Genomic DNA, 20000 nt, shown 5'->3' with positions numbered 1-20000 from the left:
ATACACTCCACTATACCATGTATCTGAGTCTCTCTCTACAATATACACACTCCACTATACCATGTATCTGAGTCTCTCTCTACAATATACACACTCCACTATACCATGTATCTGAGTCTCTCTCTACAATATACACACTACACTATAGCATGTATCTGAGTCTCTCTCTACAATATACACACTACACTATACCATGTATCTGAGTCTCTCTCTACAATATACACACTCCACTATACCATGTATCTGAGTCTCTCTCTCTCTACAATATACACACTCCACTATACCATGTATCTGAGTCTCTCTCTCACTGACTACAATATACACACTCCACTATACCATGTATCTGAGTCTCTCTCTACAATATACACACTACACTATACCATGTATCTGAGTCTCTCTCTCACTGACTACAATATACACACTCCACTATACCATGTATCTGAGTCTCTCTCTACAATATACACACTCCACTATACCATGTATCTGGGTCTCTCTCTCTCTACAATATACACACTCCACTATACCATGTATCTGAGTCTCTCCCTACAATATACACACTCCACTATACCATGTATCTGAGTCTCTCTCTCTCTACAATATACACACTCCACTATACCATGTATCTGAGTCTCTCTCTACAATATACACACTACACTATACCATGTATCTGAGTCTCTCTCTACAATATACACACTCCACTATACCATGTATCTGAGTCTCTCTCTACAATATACACACTCCACTATACCATGTATCTGAGTCTCTCTCTACAATATACACACTACACTATACCATGTATCTGAGTCTCTCTCTACAATATACACACTCCACTATACCATGTATCTTAGTCTCTCTCTACAATATACACACTCCACTATACCATGTATCTGAGTCTCTCTCTCTCTACAATATACACACTACACTATACCATGTATCTGAGTCTCTCTCTACAATATACACACTCCACTATACCATGTATCTGAGTCTCTCTCTCTCTACAATATACACACTCCACTATACCATGTATCTGGGTCTCTCTCTACAATATACACACTCCTCTATACCATGTATCTGAGTCTGTATCCGGGGGACCGATGGCAGCCGACCTCTGAATCGAAAGGGGTTAAATGTGGACGACCCGTTTCGTTGTGCAACAGAGTTTGCTACTCAATTTCCCATTCCTCTTTTTATTGAGAACACTGGGTTTGGGAGAGCGCTTCACAAACACACTAAAAGTTCAAGAGTAGGCAATTCTAAAACAGCTCAACGACCAAGGTCTGTGATTTACTTGAGACTTTTCCAAACACATCCACCCCCTCTGTTCAGACCCTGAGTTAACACGTTGGCCACCACCCCCAACGTCAGAGAGCTTCTCATGAACTAGCCCAACCTCAACACAACAGACCCCCAACGTTAGAGAGCTTCTCATGAACCAATCCAACGTCACATTGAGACAGAGTGACCCCAGAGTGACCCCAGAGTGACTGTTAAAGGAGGCCTGCAGTAAACCAGTCCAACCTCAACACAACAGACCCCCAACGTCACACTGAGACAGAGTGACCCCAGAGTGACCCCAGAGTGACTGTTAAAGGAGGCCTGCAGTAAACCAGTCCAACCTCAACACAGCAGACCCCCAACGTCACATGGAGACAGAGTGACCCCAGAGTGACCCCAGAGTGACTGTTAAAGGAGGCCTGCAGTAAACCAGTCCAACCTCAACACAACAGACCCCCAACGTCACACTGAGACAGAGTGACCCCAGTGACCCCAGAGTGACTGTTAATAAAGGAGGCCAGCAGTAAGAAAAGCTCAGAGTTTAAAAGGCAAAAACTCTGTTCTGCTGTTGCTATTGGAAACCGATGGGAAAGTTTCAACCTCATTAAACCTGGTGGACGGGACAGCTGCTGGCGCATTGTCCCAAATCCATTCCCTCTTTACAGAGGAACGCCATCTGAGGCTGACCTTTCACCTTCGACGGGCTGCTTTCTAAACTGCCAGACGTCTTTAAGATGCCGCGCTGAGCCTTCTTTAAAGATGGTATCGGGTTAAACAGAGACTCTTCATTAGGCTACACGATACAGCCATCGTCATCCTCTTATCGTCCTCTTCTCTCTCTATAAAAAAACAGCTTTATGTGGACAAATATGGCCTCCTGAGATATGTTGAGAGTCAATAAAACCTGCTCGTTATAAACATTTTTTTTTTTAAAGTGACAGCTCTCTCAGTCAGCCTCGATGTCCCAGCAGACACTAGAATATCCATTTCTATAATCCGATCACATATTACCTTACTCCTCCTGCTGCCTGTACACACATTAGTCCTGGCTACGTAGGCATGTACGGGCCTCTCTATGTCACACAGATCTACGGTAGACGTGACACACTGGAGACGGTAATTATAGACGGGAGAGAAACTTCCAATCGCGCGGAATCGGATCCTTGGCGGTAAAGACAATTATTAAAAACAGACAGTAAAAATAGAACAAGGAACAACGACGGTACCTAAAGCCCCCTGTTTCCGGTACGGGACAATCAGATCCCCGCTCCATCTGCTGGGAACAGACACCTGATCTGTCTTTAACTAGCGGTGGATCTATCTTCTCTACCCCGGGGGGGGGGTAAAGACGAGCTGGATCATTCAAACAGGAAACAGAGAAAAGCCCTCCTCCCGTGTGATTCTCCTAAGGGCACATTTGGTGTTCTGTGAGAAAGCAGAGTGTGTGAATACTAGTGTGTTTTACTGTGTCTGAATCCTAAAACCACCTCCCTGGGGAGAGGATAGGGGGAGAGGATAGGGGGAGAGGGGGGGAGGGGGAGAGGATAGGGGGAGAGGATAGGGAGAGAGGATAGGGAGAGAGGATAGGGAGAGAGGGGGAGAGGATAGGGGGAGAGGGGGGGAGGATAGGGAGAGAGGATAGGGGGAGAGGATAGGGAGAGAGGGGGAGAGGATAGGGGGAGAGGGGGAGAGGATAGGGAGAGAGGATAGGGAGAGAGGATAGGGAGAGAGGATAGGGAGAGAGGGGGGGAGGATAGGGGGAGAGGATAGGGAGAGAGGATAGGGGGAGAGGGGGAGAGGATAGGGGGAGAGGGGGGAGAGGATAGGGAGAGAGGATAGGGGGAGAGGATAGGGGGAGAGGGGGAGAGGATAGGGGGAGAGGATAGGGGGAGAGGATAGGGGGAGAGGGGGAGAGGATAGGGGGAGAGGATAGGGAGAGAGGATAGGGGGAGAGGGGGAGAGGATAGGGGGAGAGGATAGGGAGAGGATAGGGGGAGAGGATAGGGAGAGAGGGGGAGAGGATAGGGAGAGAGGATAGGGAGAGAGGATAGGGAGAGGATAGGGAGAGAGGATAGGGAGAGAGGATAGGGGGAGAGGATAGGGGGAGAGGGGGAGAGGATAGGGAGAGAGGATAGGGGGAGAGGATAGGGAGAGAGGAGGAGAGGATAGGGAGAGAGGATAGGGAGAGAGGGGGAGAGGATAGGGAGAGAGGATAGGGAGAGAGGGGGGGGGGAGAGGATAGGGGGAGAGGGGGAGAGGATAGGGAGAGAGGGGGAGAGGATAGGGGGAGAGGATAGGGGGAGAGGGGGAGAGGATAGGGGGAGAGGATAGGGGGAGAGGGGGAGAGGATAGGGGGAGAGGGGGAGAGGGGGAGAGGGGGGAGAGGATAGGGGGAGAGGGGGAGAGGGGGAGAGGATAGGGGGGGAGAGGATAGGGGGAGAGGGGGAGAGGATAGGGGGAGAGGATAGGGGGAGAGGGGGAGAGGATAGGGAGAGAGGATAGGGAGAGAGGGGGAGAGGATAGGGGGAGAGGATAGGGGGAGAGGGGGAGAGGATAGGGAGAGAGGATAGGGGGAGAGGGGGAGAGGATAGGGGGAGAGGATAGGGGGAGAGGATATGGAGAGAGGGGGAGAGGGCCACACCAGGCAGGTCCTTTACCTCACCTATCTACTAACCTAAAGGTCTGAATCAACCACACCAGGCAGGTCCTTTACCTCACCTATCTACAGGTCTGATTCAACCACACCAGGCAGGTCCTTTACCTCACCTATCTACAGGTCTGAATCAACCACACCAGGCAGGTCCTTTACCTCACCTATCTACAGGTCTGAATCAACCACACCAGGCAGGTCCTTTACCTCACCTATCTACAGGTCTGACTCAACCACACCAGGCAGGTCTTTACCTCACCTATCTACTAACCTAAAGGTCTGAATCAACCACACCAGGCAGGTCCTTTACCTCACCTATCTACTAACCTACAGGTCTGACTCAACCACACCAGGCAGGTCCTTTACCTCACCTATCTACAGGTCTGACTCAACCACACCAGGCAGGTCTTTACCTCACCTATCTACTAACCTACAGGTCTGACTCAACCACACCAGGCAGGTCCTTTACCTCACCTATCTACAGGTCTGACTCAACCACACCAGGCAGGTCCTTTACCTCACCTATCTAAAGGTCTGATTCAACCACACCAGGCAGGTCCTTTACCTCACCTATCTACTAACCTACAGGTCTGACTCAACCACACCAGGCAGGTCTTTACCTCACCTATCTACAGGTCTGAATCAACCACACCAGGCAGGTCTTTACCTCACCTATCTACAGGTCTGAATCAACCACACCAGGCAGGTCCTTTACCTCACCTATCTACAGATCTGACTCAACCACACCAGGCAGGTCTTTACCTCACCTATCTACAGGTCTGACTCAACCACACCAGGCAGGTCTTTACCTCACCTATCTACTAACCTAAAGGTCTGAATCAACCACACCAGGCAGGTCTTTACCTCACCTATCTACTAACCTAAAGGTCTGACTCAACCACACCAGGCAGGTCCTTTACCTCACCTATCTACTAACCTAAAGGTCTGACTCAACCACACCAGGCAGGTCTTTACCTCACCTATCTACAGGTCTGAATCAACCACACCAGACAGGTCCTTTACCTCACCTATCTACAGGTCTGACTCAACCACACCAGGCAGGTCCTTTACCTCACCTATCTACAGGTCTGACTCAACCACACCAGGCAGGTCTTTACCTCACCTATCTACTAACCTAAAGGTCTGACTCAACCACACCAGGCAGGTCCTTTACCTCACCTATCTACTAACCTAAAGGTCTGACTCAACCACACCAGGCAGGTCTTTACCTCACCTATCTACTAACCTACAGGTCTGACTCAACCACACCAGGCAGGTCCTTTACCTCACCTATCTACTAACCTAAAGGTCTGACTCAACCACACCAGGCAGGTCTTTACCTCACCTAACTACAGGTCTGACTCAACCACACCAGGCAGGTCTTTACCTCACCTATCTACAGGTCTGACTCAACCACACCAGGCAGGTCCTTTACCTCACCTATCTAAAGGTCTGAATCAACCACACCAGGCAGGTCCTTTACCTCACCTATCTACAGGTCTGACTCAACCACACCAGGCAGGTCCTTTACCTCACCTATCTAAAGGTCTGAATCAACCACACCAGGCAGGTCCTTTACCTCACCTATCTACTAACCTAAAGGTCTGAATCAACCACACCAGGCAGGTCCGTTACCTCACCTATCTACTAACCTAAAGGTCTGACTCAACCACACCAGGCAGGTCCTTTACCTCACCTATCTACAGGTCTGACTCAACCACACCAGGCAGGTCCTTTACCTCACCTATCTAAAGGTCTGAATCAACCACACCAGGCAGGTCCTTTACCTCACCTATCTACAGGTCTGACTCAACCACACCAGGCAGGTCCTTTACCTCACCTATCTAAAGGTCTGAATCAACCACACCAGGCAGGTCCTTTACCTCACCTATCTACAGGTCTGACTCAACCACACCAGGCAGGTCTTTACCTCACCTATCTACAGGTCTGACTCAACCACACCAGGCAGGTCTTTACCTCACCTATCTACAGGTCTGACTCAACCACACCAGGCAGGTCTTTACCTCACCTATCTACTAACCTAAAGGTCTGACTCAACCACACCAGGCAGGTCCTTTACCTCCCCTATCTACAGGTCTGACTCAACCACACCAGGCAGGTCTTTACCTCACCTATCTACTAACCTAAAGGTCTGACTCAACCACACCAGGCAGGTCCTTTACCTCCCCTATCTACAGGTCTGACTCAACCACACCAGGCAGGTCCTTTACCTCCCCTATCTACAGGTCTGACTCAACCACACCAGGCAGGTCTTTACCTCACCTATCTACTAACCTAAAGGTCTGACTCAACCACACCAGGCAGGTCTTTACCTCACCTATCTACAGGTCTGATTCAACCACACCAGGCAGGTCTTTACCTCACCTATCTACAGGTCTGACTCAACCACACCAGGCAGGTCCTTTACCTCACCTATCTACAGGTCTGACTCAACCACACCAGGCAGGTCTTTACCTCACCTATCTACAGGTCTGACTCAACCACACCAGGCAGGTCCTTTACCTCACCTATCTACTAACCTAAAGGTCTGACTCAACCACACCAGGCAGGTCTTTACCTCACCTATCTACAGGTCTGACTCAACCACACCAGGCAGGTCTTTACCTCACCTATCTACAGGTCTGACTCAACCACACCAGGCAGGTCCTTTACCTCACCTATCTACAGGTCTGAATCAACCACACCAGGCAGGTCCTTACCTCACCTATCTACAGGTCTGACTCAACCACACCAGGCAGGTCCTTTACCTCACCTATCTACAGGTCTGACTCAACCACACCAGGCAGGTCTTTACCTCACCTATCTACTAACCTAAAGGTCTGAATCAACCACACCAGGCAGGTCCTTTACCTCACCTATCTACAGGTCTGACTCAACCACACCAGGCAGGTCCTTTACCTCACCTATCTACAGGTCTGACTCAACCACACCAGAACACACAGGTAGAAACCCAGCAGCTGGATCTAGATAAATGTGTAGATAAATATATGTACCTATATTTAACTAGGCAATTCAGTTAAGAACAAAATCTTATTTACAATGACGGCCTAGGAACAGTGACGGACGGACGGACGGACAGACGGCCTACTCTGGGCAAATCCGGACGACGCGCCGCCCTATGGGACTCCCAATCACGGCCGGGATGTGATCCAGCCTGGAATCTATAGCGACTCCTCCAGCACTGATATAAAGTGTCTCTGACCTCAGACCTCTGAACCAGGGTGTCTCTGACCTCTGAACCAGGGTGTCTCTGACCTCTGAACCAGGGTGTCTCTGACCTCTGAACCAGGGTGTCTCTGACCTCTGAACCAGGGTGTCTCTGACCTCTGAACCAGGGTGTCTCTGACCTCTGAACCAGGGTGTCTCTGACCTCTGAACCAGGGTGTCTCTGACCTCTGAACCAGGGTGTCTTTGACCTCTGAACCAGGGTGTCTCTGACCTCTGAACCAGGGTGTCTCCGACCTCTGAACTATGGTGTTAGGATTAGGATTAGACTAACTCAGTATATACCAGTAGTCTCACCTGTTGCCAGCACCGTAGGGCTGGTATATACCAGTAGTCTCACCTGTTGCCAGCCCCGTAGGGCTGGTATATACCAGTAGTCTCACCTGTTGCCAGGCCCGTAGGGCTGGTATATACCAGTAGTCTCACCTGTTGCCAGGCCCGTAGGGCTGGTATATACCAGTAGTCTCACCTGTTGCCAGGCCCGTAGGGCTGGTATATACCAGTAGTCTCACCTGTTGCCAGCCCCGTAGGGCTGGTATATACCAGTAGTCTCACCTGTTGCCAGCCCCGTAGGGCTGGTATATACCAGTAGTCTCACCTGTTGCCAGCACCGTAGGGCTGGTATATACCAGTAGTCTCACCTGTTGCCAGCCCCATAGGGCTGGTATATACCAGTAGTCTCACCTGTTGCCAGCCCCGTAGGGCTGGTATATACCAGTAGTCTCACCTGTTGCCAGCACCGTAGGGCTGGTATATACCAGTAGTCTCACCTGTTGCCAGCCCCGTAGGGCTGGTATATACCAGTAGTCTCACCTGTTGCCAGGCCCGTAGGGCTGGTATATACCAGTAGTCTCACCTGTTGCCAGCCCCGTAGGGCTGGTATATACCAGTAGTCTCACCTGTTGCCAGGCCCGTACGGCTGGTATATACCAGTAGTCTCACCTGTTGCCAGCCCCGTAGGGCTGGTATATACCAGTAGTCTCACCTGTTGCCAGCACCGTAGGGCTGGTATATACCAGTAGTCTCACCTGTTGCCAGCCCCGTAGGGCTGGTATATACCAGTAGTCTCACCTGTTGCCAGCCCCGTAGGGCTGGTATATACCAGTAGTCTCACCTGTTGCCAGCCCCGTAGGGCTGGTATATACCAGTAGTCTCACCTGTTGCCAGCACCGTAGGGCTGGTATATACCAGTAGTCTCACCTGTTGCCAGCCCCGTAGGGCTGGTATATACCAGTAGTCTCACCTGTTGCCAGCCCCGTAGGGCTGGAATATACCAGTAGTCTCACCTGTTGCCAGCCCCGTAGGGCTGGTATATACCAGTAGTCTCACCTGTTGCCAGCCCCGTAGGGCTGGTATATACCAGTAGTCTCACCTGTTGCCAGCCCCGTAGGGCTGGTATATACCAGTAGTCTCACCTGATGCCAGCCCCGTAGGGCTGGTATATACCAGTAGTCTCACCTGTTGCCAGCCCCGTAGGGCTGGTATATACCAGTAGTCTCACCTGTTGCCAGCCCCGTAGGGCTGGTATATACCAGTAGTCTCACCTGTTGCCAGCCCCGTAGGGCTGGTATATACCAGTAGTCTCACCTGTTGCCAGCACCGTAGGGCTGGTATATACCAGTAGTCTCACCTGTTGCCAGCCCCGTAGGGCTGGTATATACCAGTAGTCTCACCTGTTGCCAGCCCCGTAGGGCTGGTATATACCAGTAGTCTCACCTGTTGCCAGCCCCGTAGGGCTGGAATATACCAGTAGTCTCACCTGTTGCCAGCCCCGTAGGGCTGGTATATACCAGTAGTCTCACCTGTTGCCAGCCCCGTAGGGCTGGTATATACCAGTAGTCTCACCTGTTGCCAGCCCCGTAGGGCTGGTATATACCAGTAGTCTCACCTGTTGCCAGCCCCGTAGGGCTGGTATATACCAGTAGTCTCACCTGTTGCCAGCCCCGTAGGGCTGTATCCAGACTGTGAACGGTGTTCTGGCTGATGTTGATGAAGACCGGGTCAACGAAGACGTTCCCGTCCAGGAGGACGTTGTTGGAGCAGCGTGTGACCGCAGCCTGACCCTGCAGTATGAACGGCTGCAGCAGGCAGAGCCAAGTCAAGTTCCGGTACTCCAACAGTCTGCAGTCCAGCTCGGTGGAGAACTGGATCTCCTGGCGGAGCCGGGCGGCGCCGCTCCACTGGCGGAGGTACAGTCGCGGCTCCTGTGACCCGATGACCAGGTACTCTTGCTCCTGGGGCAACTTCCTGTCCGGCAGGAAGGGGCGGAGTCGACGTGACGGCGCTGGAGACGGAATAGACAGACGGACAGAGGAGATGTGAGTGAATCTAATACACAACTAAAGTGACAATAGTGTGAGAACGATTTCAGATGAAACACGAGAAAATAGCAACAACAAAAAAAGACCAAAAGTGATTTTCTGGTTCCACTTTGTGTGACGGTGTTACATTACATGTACCCAGCTGCTCCAGGTGGTGTTACATTACCTGTACCCAGCTGCTCCAGGTGGTGTTACAGTACCTGTACCCAGCAGCTCCAGGCGGTGTTACATTACCTGTATCCAGCTGCTCCAGGTGGTGTTACAGTACCTGTACCCAGCTGCTCCAGCTGGTGTTACAGTACCTGTACCCAGCTGCTCCAGGCGGTTTTACATTACCTGTATCCAGCTGCTCCAGGTGGTGTTACAGTACCTGTACCCAGCTGCTCCAGGTGGTGTTACAGTACCTGTACCCAGCTGCTCCAGGTGGTGTTACAGTACCTGTACCCAGCTGCTCCAGGCGGTGTTACAGTACCTGTACCCAGGTGGTGTTACAGTACCTGTACCCAGCTGCTCCAGGCGGTGTTACAGTACCTGTACCCAGCTGCTCCAGGCGGTGTTACAGTACCTGTACCCAGCTGCTCCAGGCGGTGTTACAGTACCTGTACCCAGGTGGTGTTACAGTACCTGTACCCAGCTGCTCCAGGCGGTGTTACAGTACCTGTACCCAGCTGCTCCAGGCGGTGTTACAGTACCTGTACCCAGCTGCTCCAGGCGGTGTTACAGTACCTGTACCCAGGTGGTGTTACAGTACCTGTACCCAGCTGCTCCAGGCGGTGTTACAGTACCTGTACCCAGGTGGTGTTACAGTACCTGTGCCCAGCTGCTCCAGGTGGTGGTAGAGGTGCAGCTGTATCTGTGCCAGGGTGAGAGACACGCCCAGGGAGGGCACGGACCAGGGGGCGAAGCAGGAGTCGACACGGGTACAAGCTGCAAGCGCCGTGGGGGACACCAGCTGGTCACAGGGCAGAAGCTGGGACCCCGAGGAACCCTGCTGAGAACCTGACTCACTGTCAGAACTGTAAAGAGATACATGAAGAAATATTAAACGTTTAGACCGTTTATAAATCTGACTCACTGGGAGGGAGAGGAGAAAGAACAATAGACCACACTTCCAGTATGTTGTTACTGTGTTGTTTCCTCCCAGTCTGACCGAGGGAGAGAGGAGAACAATAGACCACACTTCCAGTATGTTGTTACTACGTTGTTTCCTCCCAGTCTGACCGAGGGAGAGAGGAGAACAATAGACCACACTTCCAGTATGTTGTTACTATGTTGTTTCCTCCTAGTCTGACCGAGGGAGAGAGGAGAACAATAGACCACACTTCCAGTATGTTGTTACTACGTTGTTTCCTCCCGGTCTGACCGAGGGAGAGAGGAGAACAATAGACCACACTTCCAGTATGTTGTTACTATGTTGTTTCCTCCCGGTCTGACCGAGGGAGAGAGGAGAACAATAGACCACACTTCCAGTATGTTGTTACTATGTTGTTTCCTCCTGGTCTGACCGAGGGAGAGAGGAGAACAATAGACCACACTTCCAGTGTGTTGTTACTATGTTGTTTCCTCCCAGTCTGACCGAGGGAGAGAGGAGAACAATAGACCACACTTCCAGTATGTTGTTACTGTGTTGTTTCCTCCCAGTCTGACCGAGGGAGAGAGGAGAACAATAGACCACACTTCCAGTATGTTGTTACTGTGTTGTTTCCTCCCAGTCTGACCGAGAGAGAGAGGAGAACAATAGACCACACTTCCAGTATGTTGTTACTATGTTGTTTCCTCCCAGTCTGACCGAGAGAGAGAGGAGAACAATAGACCACACTTCCAGTATGTTGTTACTATGTTGTTTCCTACCGGTCTGACCGAGGGAGAGAGGAGAACAATAGACAACACTTCCAGTATGTTGTTACTGTGTTGTTTCCTCCCAGTCTGACCGAGGGAGAGAGGAGAACAATAGACCACACTTCCAGTATGTTGTTACTGTGTTGTTTCCTCCCAGTCTGACCGAGGGAGAGAGGAGAACAATAGACCACACTTCCAGTATGTTGTTACTATGTTGTTTCCTCCTGGTCTGACCGAGGGAGAGAGGAGAAAGACACTTCCAGTATGTTGTTACTACGTTGTTTCCTCCTGGTCTGACCGAGAGAGAGGAGAAAGACACTTCCAGTATGTTGTTACTACGTTGTTTCCTCCTGGTCTGACCGAGAGAGAGGAGAACAATAGACCACACTTCCAGTATGTTGTTACTACGTTGTTTCCTCCTGGTCTGACCGAGGGAGAGAGGAGAACAATAGACAACACTTCCAGTATGTTGTTACTGTGTTGTTTCCTCCCAGTCTGACCGAGGGAGAGAGGAGAACAATAGACCACACTTCCAGTATGTTGTTACTACGTTGTTTCCTCCCTGTCTGACCGAGGGAGAGAGGAGAACAATAGACAACACTTCCAGTATGTTGTTACTATGTTGTTTCCTCCTGGTCTGACCGAGGGAGAGAGGAGAACAATAGACCACACTTCCAGTATGTTGTTACTGTGTTGTTTCCTCCCAGTCTGACCGAGGGAGAGAGGAGAACAATAGACAACACTTCCAGTATGTTGTTACTATGTTGTTTCCTCCTGGTCTGACCGAGGGAGAGGAGAACAATAGACCACACTTCCAGTATGTTGTTACTATGTTGTTTCCTCCCTGTCTGACCGAGGGAGAGAGGAGAACAATAGACCACACTTCCAGTATGTTGTTACTATGTTGTTTCCTCCCAGTCTGACCGAGAGAGAGAGGAGAACAATAGACAACACTTCCAGTATGTTGTTACTATGTTGTTTCCTCCCAGTCTGACCGAGGGAGAGAGGAGAACAATAGACCACACTTCCAGTATGTTGTTACTGTGTTGTTTCCTCCCAGTCTGACCGAGGAAGAGAGGAGAACAATAGACCACACTTCCAGTATGTTGTTACTATGTTGTTTCCTCCCAGTCTGACCGAGGGAGAGAGGAGAACAATAGACCACACTTCCAGTATGTTGTTACTATGTTGTTTCCTCCTGGTCTGACCGAGGGAGAGAGGAGAACAATAGACCACACTTCCAGTATGTTGTTACTGTGTTGTTTCCTCCTGGTCTGACCGAGGGAGAGAGGAGAACAATAGACCACACTTCCAGTATGTTGTTACTATCTTGTTTCCTCCTGGTCTGACCGAGGGAGAGGAGAACAATAGACCACACTTCCAGTATGTTGTTACTATGTTGTTTCCTCCCGGTCTGACCGAGGGAGAGAGGAGAACAATAGACAACACTTCCAGTATGTTGTTACTACGTTGTTTCCTCCCAGTCTGACCGAGGGAGAGAGGAGAACAATAGACCACACTTCCAGTATGTTGTTACTATGTTGTTTCCTCCCAGTCTGACCGAGGGAGAGGAGAACAATAGACAACACTTCCAGTATGTTGTTACTATGTTGTTTCCTCCTGGTCTGACCGAGGAGAGAGGAGAACAATAGACCACACTTCCAGTATGTTGTTACTGTGTTGTTTCCTCCTAGTCTGACCCGGGAGAGGAGAACAATAGACAACACTTCCAGTATGTTGTTACTATGTTGTTTCCTCCTGGTCTGACCGAGGAGAGATGAGAACAATAGACCACACTTCCAGTATGTTGTTACTATGTTGTTTCCTCCCGGTCTGACCGAGGGAGAGAGGAGAACAATAGACCACACTTCCAGTATGTTGTTACTACGTTGTTTCCTCCTGGTCTGACCGAGAGAGAGAGGAGAACAATAGACCACACTTCCAGTATGTTGTTACTATGTTGTTTCCTCCCAGTCTGACCGAGAGAGAGAGGAGAACAATAGACCACACTTCCAGTATGTTGTTACTATGTTGTTTCCTCCCAGTCTGACCGAGGGAGAGAGGAGAACAATAGACCACACTTCCAGTATGTTGTTACTGTGTTGTTTCCTCCCAGTCTGACCGAGGGAGAGAGGAGAACAATAGACAACACTTCCAGTATGTTGTTACTATGTTGTTTCCTCCCAGTCTGACCGAGAGAGAGAGGAGAACAATAGACCACACTTCCAGTATGTTGTTACTATGTTGTTTCCTCCCAGTCTGACCGAGGGAGAGAGGAGAACAATAGACCACACTTCCAGTATGTTGTTACTATGTTGTTTCCTCCTGGTCTGACCGAGGGAGAGAGGAGAAAGACACTTCCAGTATGTTGTTACTACGTTGTTTCCTCCTGGTCTGACCGAGAGAGAGGAGAAAGACACTTCCAGTATGTTGTTACTACGTTGTTTCCTCCTGGTCTGACCGAGAGAGAGGAGAACAATAGACCACACTTCCAGTATGTTGTTACTACGTTGTTTCCTCCTGGTCTGACCGAGGGAGAGAGGAGAACAATAGACAACACTTCCAGTATGTTGTTACTGTGTTGTTTCCTCCCAGTCTGACCGAGGGAGAGAGGAGAACAATAGACCACACTTCCAGTATGTTGTTACTACGTTGTTTCCTCCCTGTCTGACCGAGGGAGAGAGGAGAACAATAGACAACACTTCCAGTATGTTGTTACTATGTTGTTTCCTCCTGGTCTGACCGAGGGAGAGAGGAGAACAATAGACCACACTTCCAGTATGTTGTTACTGTGTTGTTTCCTCCCAGTCTGACCGAGGGAGAGAGGAGAACAATAGACAACACTTCCAGTATGTTGTTACTATGTTGTTTCCTCCTGGTCTGACCGAGGGAGAGGAGAACAATAGACCACACTTCCAGTATGTTGTTACTATGTTGTTTCCTCCCTGTCTGACCGAGGGAGAGAGGAGAACAATAGACCACACTTCCAGTATGTTGTTACTATGTTGTTTCCTCCCAGTCTGACCGAGAGAGAGGAGAACAATAGACCACACTTCCAGTATGTTGTTACTACGTTGTTTCCTCCCAGTCTGACCGAGGGAGAGAGGAGAACAATAGACCACACTTCCAGTATGTTGTTACTGTGTTGTTTCCTCCCAGTCTGACCGAGGGAGAGAGGAGAACAATAGACCACACTTCCAGTATGTTGTTACTATGTTGTTTCCTCCCAGTCTGACCGAGGGAGAGAGGAGAACAATAGACCACACTTCCAGTATGTTGTTACTATGTTGTTTCCTCCTGGTCTGACCGAGGGAGAGAGGAGAACAATAGACCACACTTCCAGTATGTTGTTACTGTGTTGTTTCCTCCTGGTCTGACCGAGGGAGAGAGGAGAACAATAGACCACACTTCCAGTATGTTGTTACTATCTTGTTTCCTCCTGGTCTGACCGAGGGAGAGGAGAACAATAGACCACACTTCCAGTATGTTGTTACTATGTTGTTTCCTCCCGGTCTGACCGAGGGAGAGAGGAGAACAATAGACAACACTTCCAGTATGTTGTTACTACGTTGTTTCCTCCCAGTCTGACCGAGGGAGAGAGGAGAACAATAGACCACACTTCCAGTATGTTGTTACTATGTTGTTTCCTCCCAGTCTGACCGAGGGAGAGGAGAACAATAGACAACACTTCCAGTATGTTGTTACTATGTTGTTTCCTCCTGGTCTGACCGAGGAGAGAGGAGAACAATAGACCACACTTCCAGTATGTTGTTACTGTGTTGTTTCCTCCTAGTCTGACCGAGGGAGAGGAGAACAATAGACAACACTTCCAGTATGTTGTTACTATGTTGTTTCCTCCTGGTCTGACCGAGGAGAGATGAGAACAATAGACCACACTTCCAGTATGTTGTTACTATGTTGTTTCCTCCCGGTCTGACCGAGGGAGAGAGGAGAACAATAGACCACACTTCCAGTATGTTGTTACTACGTTGTTTCCTCCTGGTCTGACCGAGAGAGAGAGGAGAACAATAGACCACACTTCCAGTATGTTGTTACTATGTTGTTTCCTCCCAGTCTGACCGAGAGAGAGAGGAGAACAATAGACCACACTTCCAGTATGTTGTTACTATGTTGTTTCCTCCCAGTCTGACCGAGGGAGAGAGGAGAACAATAGACCACACTTCCAGTATGTTGTTACTGTGTTGTTTCCTCCCAGTCTGACCGAGGGAGAGAGGAGAACAATAGACAACACTTCCAGTATGTTGTTACTATGTTGTTTCCTCCCAGTCTGACCGAGAGAGAGAGGAGAACAATAGACCACACTTCCAGTATGTTGTTACTATGTTGTTTCCTCCCAGTCTGACCGAGGGAGAGAGGAGAACAATAGACAACACTTCCAGTATGTTGTTACTATGTTGTTTCCTCCCAGTCTGACCGAGGGAGAGAGGAGAACAATAGACAACACTTCCAGTATGTTGTTACTGTGTTGTTTCCTCCCAGTCTGACCGAGGGAGAGAGGAGAACAATAGACAACACTTCCAGTATGTTGTTACTGTGTTGTTTCCTCCTGGTCTGACCGAGGGAGAGAGGAGAACAATAGACCACACTTCCAGTATGTTGTTACTATGTTGTTTCCTCCTGGTCTGACCGAGGGAGAGAGGAGAACAATAGACCACACTTCCAGTATGTTGTTACTGTGTTGTTTCCTCCTGGTCTGACCGAGGGAGAGAGGAGAACAATAGACAACACTTCCAGTATGTTGTTACTATGTTGTTTCCTCCCAGTCTGACCGAGAGAGAGAGGAGAACAATAGACCACACTTCCAGTATGTTGTTACTATGTTGTTTCCTCCCAGTCTGAGGGAGAGAGGAGAACAATAGACCACACTTCCAGTATGTTGTTACTATGTTGTTTCCTCCTGGTCTGACCGAGGGAGAGAGGAGAACAATAGACCACACTTCCAGTATGTTGTTACTATGTTGTTTCCTCCCAGTCTGAGGGAGAGAGGAGAACAATAGACCACACTTCCAGTATGTTGTTACTATGTTGTTTCCTCCCAGTCTGAGGGAGAGAGGAGAACAATAGACCACACTTCCAGTATGTTGTTACTGTGTTGTTTCCTCCTAGTCTGACCGAGGGAGAGAGGAGAACAATAGACAACACTTCCAGTATGTTGTTACTATGTTGTTTCCTCCCAGTCTGACCGAGAGAGAGAGGAGAACAATAGACCACACTTCCAGTATGTTGTTACTATGTTGTTTCCTCCCAGTCTGACCGAGAGAGAGAGGAGAACAATAGACCACACTTCCAGTTTGTTGTTACTATGTTGTTTCCTCCCAGTCTGACCGAGGGAGAGAGGAGAACAATAGACCACACTTCCAGTATGTTGTTACTGTGTTGTTTCCTCCCAGTCTGACCGAGGGAGAGAGGAGAACAATAGACCACACTTCCAGTATGTTGTTACTATGTTGTTTCCTCCCGGTCTGACCGAGGGAGAGAGGAGAACAATAGACCACACTTCCAGTATGTTGTTACTACGTTGTTTCCTCCCAGTCTGACCGAGGGAGAGGAGAACAATAGACCACACTTCCAGTATGTTGTTACTGTGTTGTTTCCTCCTGGTCTGACCGAGGGAGAGGAGAACAGCACCTATTTCACTATAGTCAGTCCTGTATTCACTTCAGAATTATTCTCTAGAACACTATCCTGCTCTAGAACGCTATCCTGCTCTAGAACACTACCCTGCTCTAGAACACTACCCTGCTCTAGAACACTATCCTGCTCTAGAACGCTATCCTGCTCTAGAACACTACCCTGCTCTAGAACACTATGCTGCTCTAGAACACTACCCTGCTCTAGAACACTATCCTGCTCTAGAACGCTATCCTGCTCTAGAACACCACACAGCTCTAGAACACTACCCTGCTCTAGAACACTACCCTGCTCTAGAACACTACCCTGCTCTAGAACACTACCCTGCTCTAGAACACTACCCTGCTCTAGAACACTATCCTGCTCTAGAACACTACCCTGCTCTAGAACACTATGCTGCTCTAGAACACTATGCTGCTCTAGAACACTACGCTGCTCTAGAACACTATCCTGCTCTAGAACACTACCCTGCTCTAGCACACTACCCTGCTCTAGAACACTACGCTGCTCTAGAACACTATCCTGCTCTAGAATGCTATCCTGCTCTAGAACACCACACAGCTCTTGAACACTATCCTGCTCTAGAACACTACCCTGCTCTAGAACACTACCCTGCTCTAGAACACTCTCCTGCTCTAGAACACTACCCTGTTCTAGAACACTACCCTGCTCTAGAACACTCTCTTGCTCTAGAACACTACCCTACTCTAGAACACTATCCTGCTCTAGAACACTACCCTGCTCTAGAACACTACCCTGCTCTAGAACACTCTCTTGCTCTAGAACACTACCCTGCTCTAGAACACTACCCTGCTCTAGAACATCTACAGAAACATAAGGTTTGGGCTGGTACTTTGTGTTGTATTTGATACCACCACTAACCCTGACATCTACAGAAACATAAGGTTTGGGGCTGGTACTTTGTGTTGTATTTGATACCACCACTAACCCTGACATCTACAGAAACACAAGGTTTGGGGCTGGTACTTTGTGTTGTATTTGATACCACCACTAACCCTGACATCTACAGAAACATAAGGTTTGGGGCTGGTACTTTGTGTTGTATTTGATACCACCACTAACCATCTACAGAAACATAAGGTTTGGGGCTGGTACTTTGTGTTGTATTTGATACCACCACTAACCATCTACAGAAACACAAGGTTTGGGGCTGGTACTTTTTGTTGTATTTGATACCACCACTAACCATCTACAGAAACATAAGGTTTGGGGCTGGTACTTTGTGTTGTATAAGACTCCAGATTACAAAACATAATATATCATTGAAATTAAAAAGAATATAGGAAGAGAGGAAAGTGTTCAGGAAGTGTATTGTCCTCCCCTGCATCCTCCCCTACATCCTCCCCTGCATCCTCCCCTACATCCTCCCCTGTATCCTCCCCTGCATCCTCCCCTGTATCCTCCCCTGCATCCTCCCCTGTATCCTCCCCTGTATCCTCCCCTGCATCCTCCCCTGCATCCTACCCTGCATCCTCCCCTGTATCCTCCCCTGCATCCTCCCCTGTATCCTCCCCTGCATCCTCCCCTATATCCTCCCCTACATCCTCCCCTGCATCCTCCCCTCTATCCTCCCCTGCATCCTCCCCTATATCCTCCCCTGCATCCTCCCCTGCATCCTCCCCTGCATCCTCCCCTACATCCTCCCCTATATCCTCCCCTGTATCCTCCCCTACATCCTCCCCTGTATCATCCCCTGCATCCTCCCCTGCATCCTCCCCTACATCCTCCCCTGCATCCTCCCCTGCATCCTCCCCTACATCCTCCCCTGCATCCTCCCCTGCATCCTCCCCTGCATCCTCCCCTGCATCCTCCCCTGCATCCTCCCCTGCATCCTCCCCTACATCCTCCCCTGCATCCTCCCCTGTATCCTCCCCTGCATCCTCCCCTGCATCCTCCCCTGTATCCTCCCCTACATCCTCCCCTGCATCCTCCCCTACATCCGGTCAGTTGTTAAGGTAAACTGTTTCTGCTACTGTTGCCTGGAGACGAGCTGGGGGGACATTAACAAGGTGTCATGGAGGAGGACTGGCTGGGCTGGAAGGACATTAACAAGGTGTCATGGAGGAGGACTGGGCTGGAGGGATATTAACAAGGTGTCATGGAGGAGGACTGGCTGGAGGGACATTAACAAGGTGTCATGGAGGAGGACTGGGCTGGGATGGAGGGACATTAACAAGGTGTCATGGAGGAGGACTGGGCTGGTGGGACATTAACAAGGTGTCATGGAGGAGGACTGGCTGGAGGGACATTAACAAGGTGTCATGGAGGAGGACTGGCTGGAGGGACATTAACAAGGTGTCATGGAGGAGGACTGGGCTGGGATGGAGGGACATTAACAAGGTGTCATGGAGGAGGACTGGCTGGTGGGACATTAACAAGGTGTCATGGAGGAGGACTGGCTGGGATGGAGGGACATTAACAAGGTGTCATGGAGGAGGACTGGCTGGGATGGAGGGACATTAACAAGGTGTCATGGAGGAGGACTGGCTGGGATGGAGGGACATTAACAAGGTGTCATGGAGGAGGACTGGCTGGAGGGACATTAACAAGGTGTCATGGAGGACTGGCTGGAGGGACATTAACAAGGTGTCATGGAGGAGGACTGGGCTGGAGGGACATTAACACGGTGTCATGGAGGAGGACTGGCTGGAGGGACATTAACAAGGTGTCATGGAGGAGGACTGGCTGGAGGGACATTAACAAGGTGTCGTGGAGGAGGACTGGCTGGAGGGATATTAACAAGGTGTCATGGAGGAGGACTGGCTGGTGGGACATTAACAAGGTGTCATGGAGGAGGACTGGCTGGAGGGACAGTAACAAGGTGTCATGGAGGAGGACTGGCTGGTGGGACATTAACAAGGTGTCATGGAGGAGGACTGGCTGGAGGGACATTAACAAGGTGTCATGGAGGAGGACTGGCTGGAGGGACATTAACAAGGTGTCGTGGAGGAGGACTGGGCTGGAGGGACATTAACAAGGTGTCATGGAGGAGGACT

At 49.9% G+C, this 20000-nt stretch overlaps 1 protein-coding gene across 1 annotated transcript in view; it reads right to left on the bottom strand.

Annotated features, from left to right (window-relative positions):
- Nucleotides 1-20000, bottom strand: part of LOC135519836 (intermembrane lipid transfer protein VPS13B) — a 764993-nt gene that overhangs the window by 114457 nt on the left and 630536 nt on the right. Inside the window, 2 exon segments of the mRNA XM_064945043.1 lie at nucleotides 9103-9455; nucleotides 10303-10508. Of these exon segments, the coding sequence (XP_064801115.1) occupies nucleotides 9103-9455; nucleotides 10303-10508 (559 nt within the window).

The sequence above is a fragment of the Oncorhynchus masou genome, chromosome 29 (assembly GCF_036934945.1).
Source record: "Oncorhynchus masou masou isolate Uvic2021 chromosome 29, UVic_Omas_1.1, whole genome shotgun sequence".
In the NCBI taxonomy this organism is placed as follows: Eukaryota; Metazoa; Chordata; class Actinopteri; order Salmoniformes; family Salmonidae; genus Oncorhynchus; species Oncorhynchus masou.
Note: the sequence above shows the minus strand (reverse complement) of the source record. Positions and strands in the feature narration are given on the sequence as shown.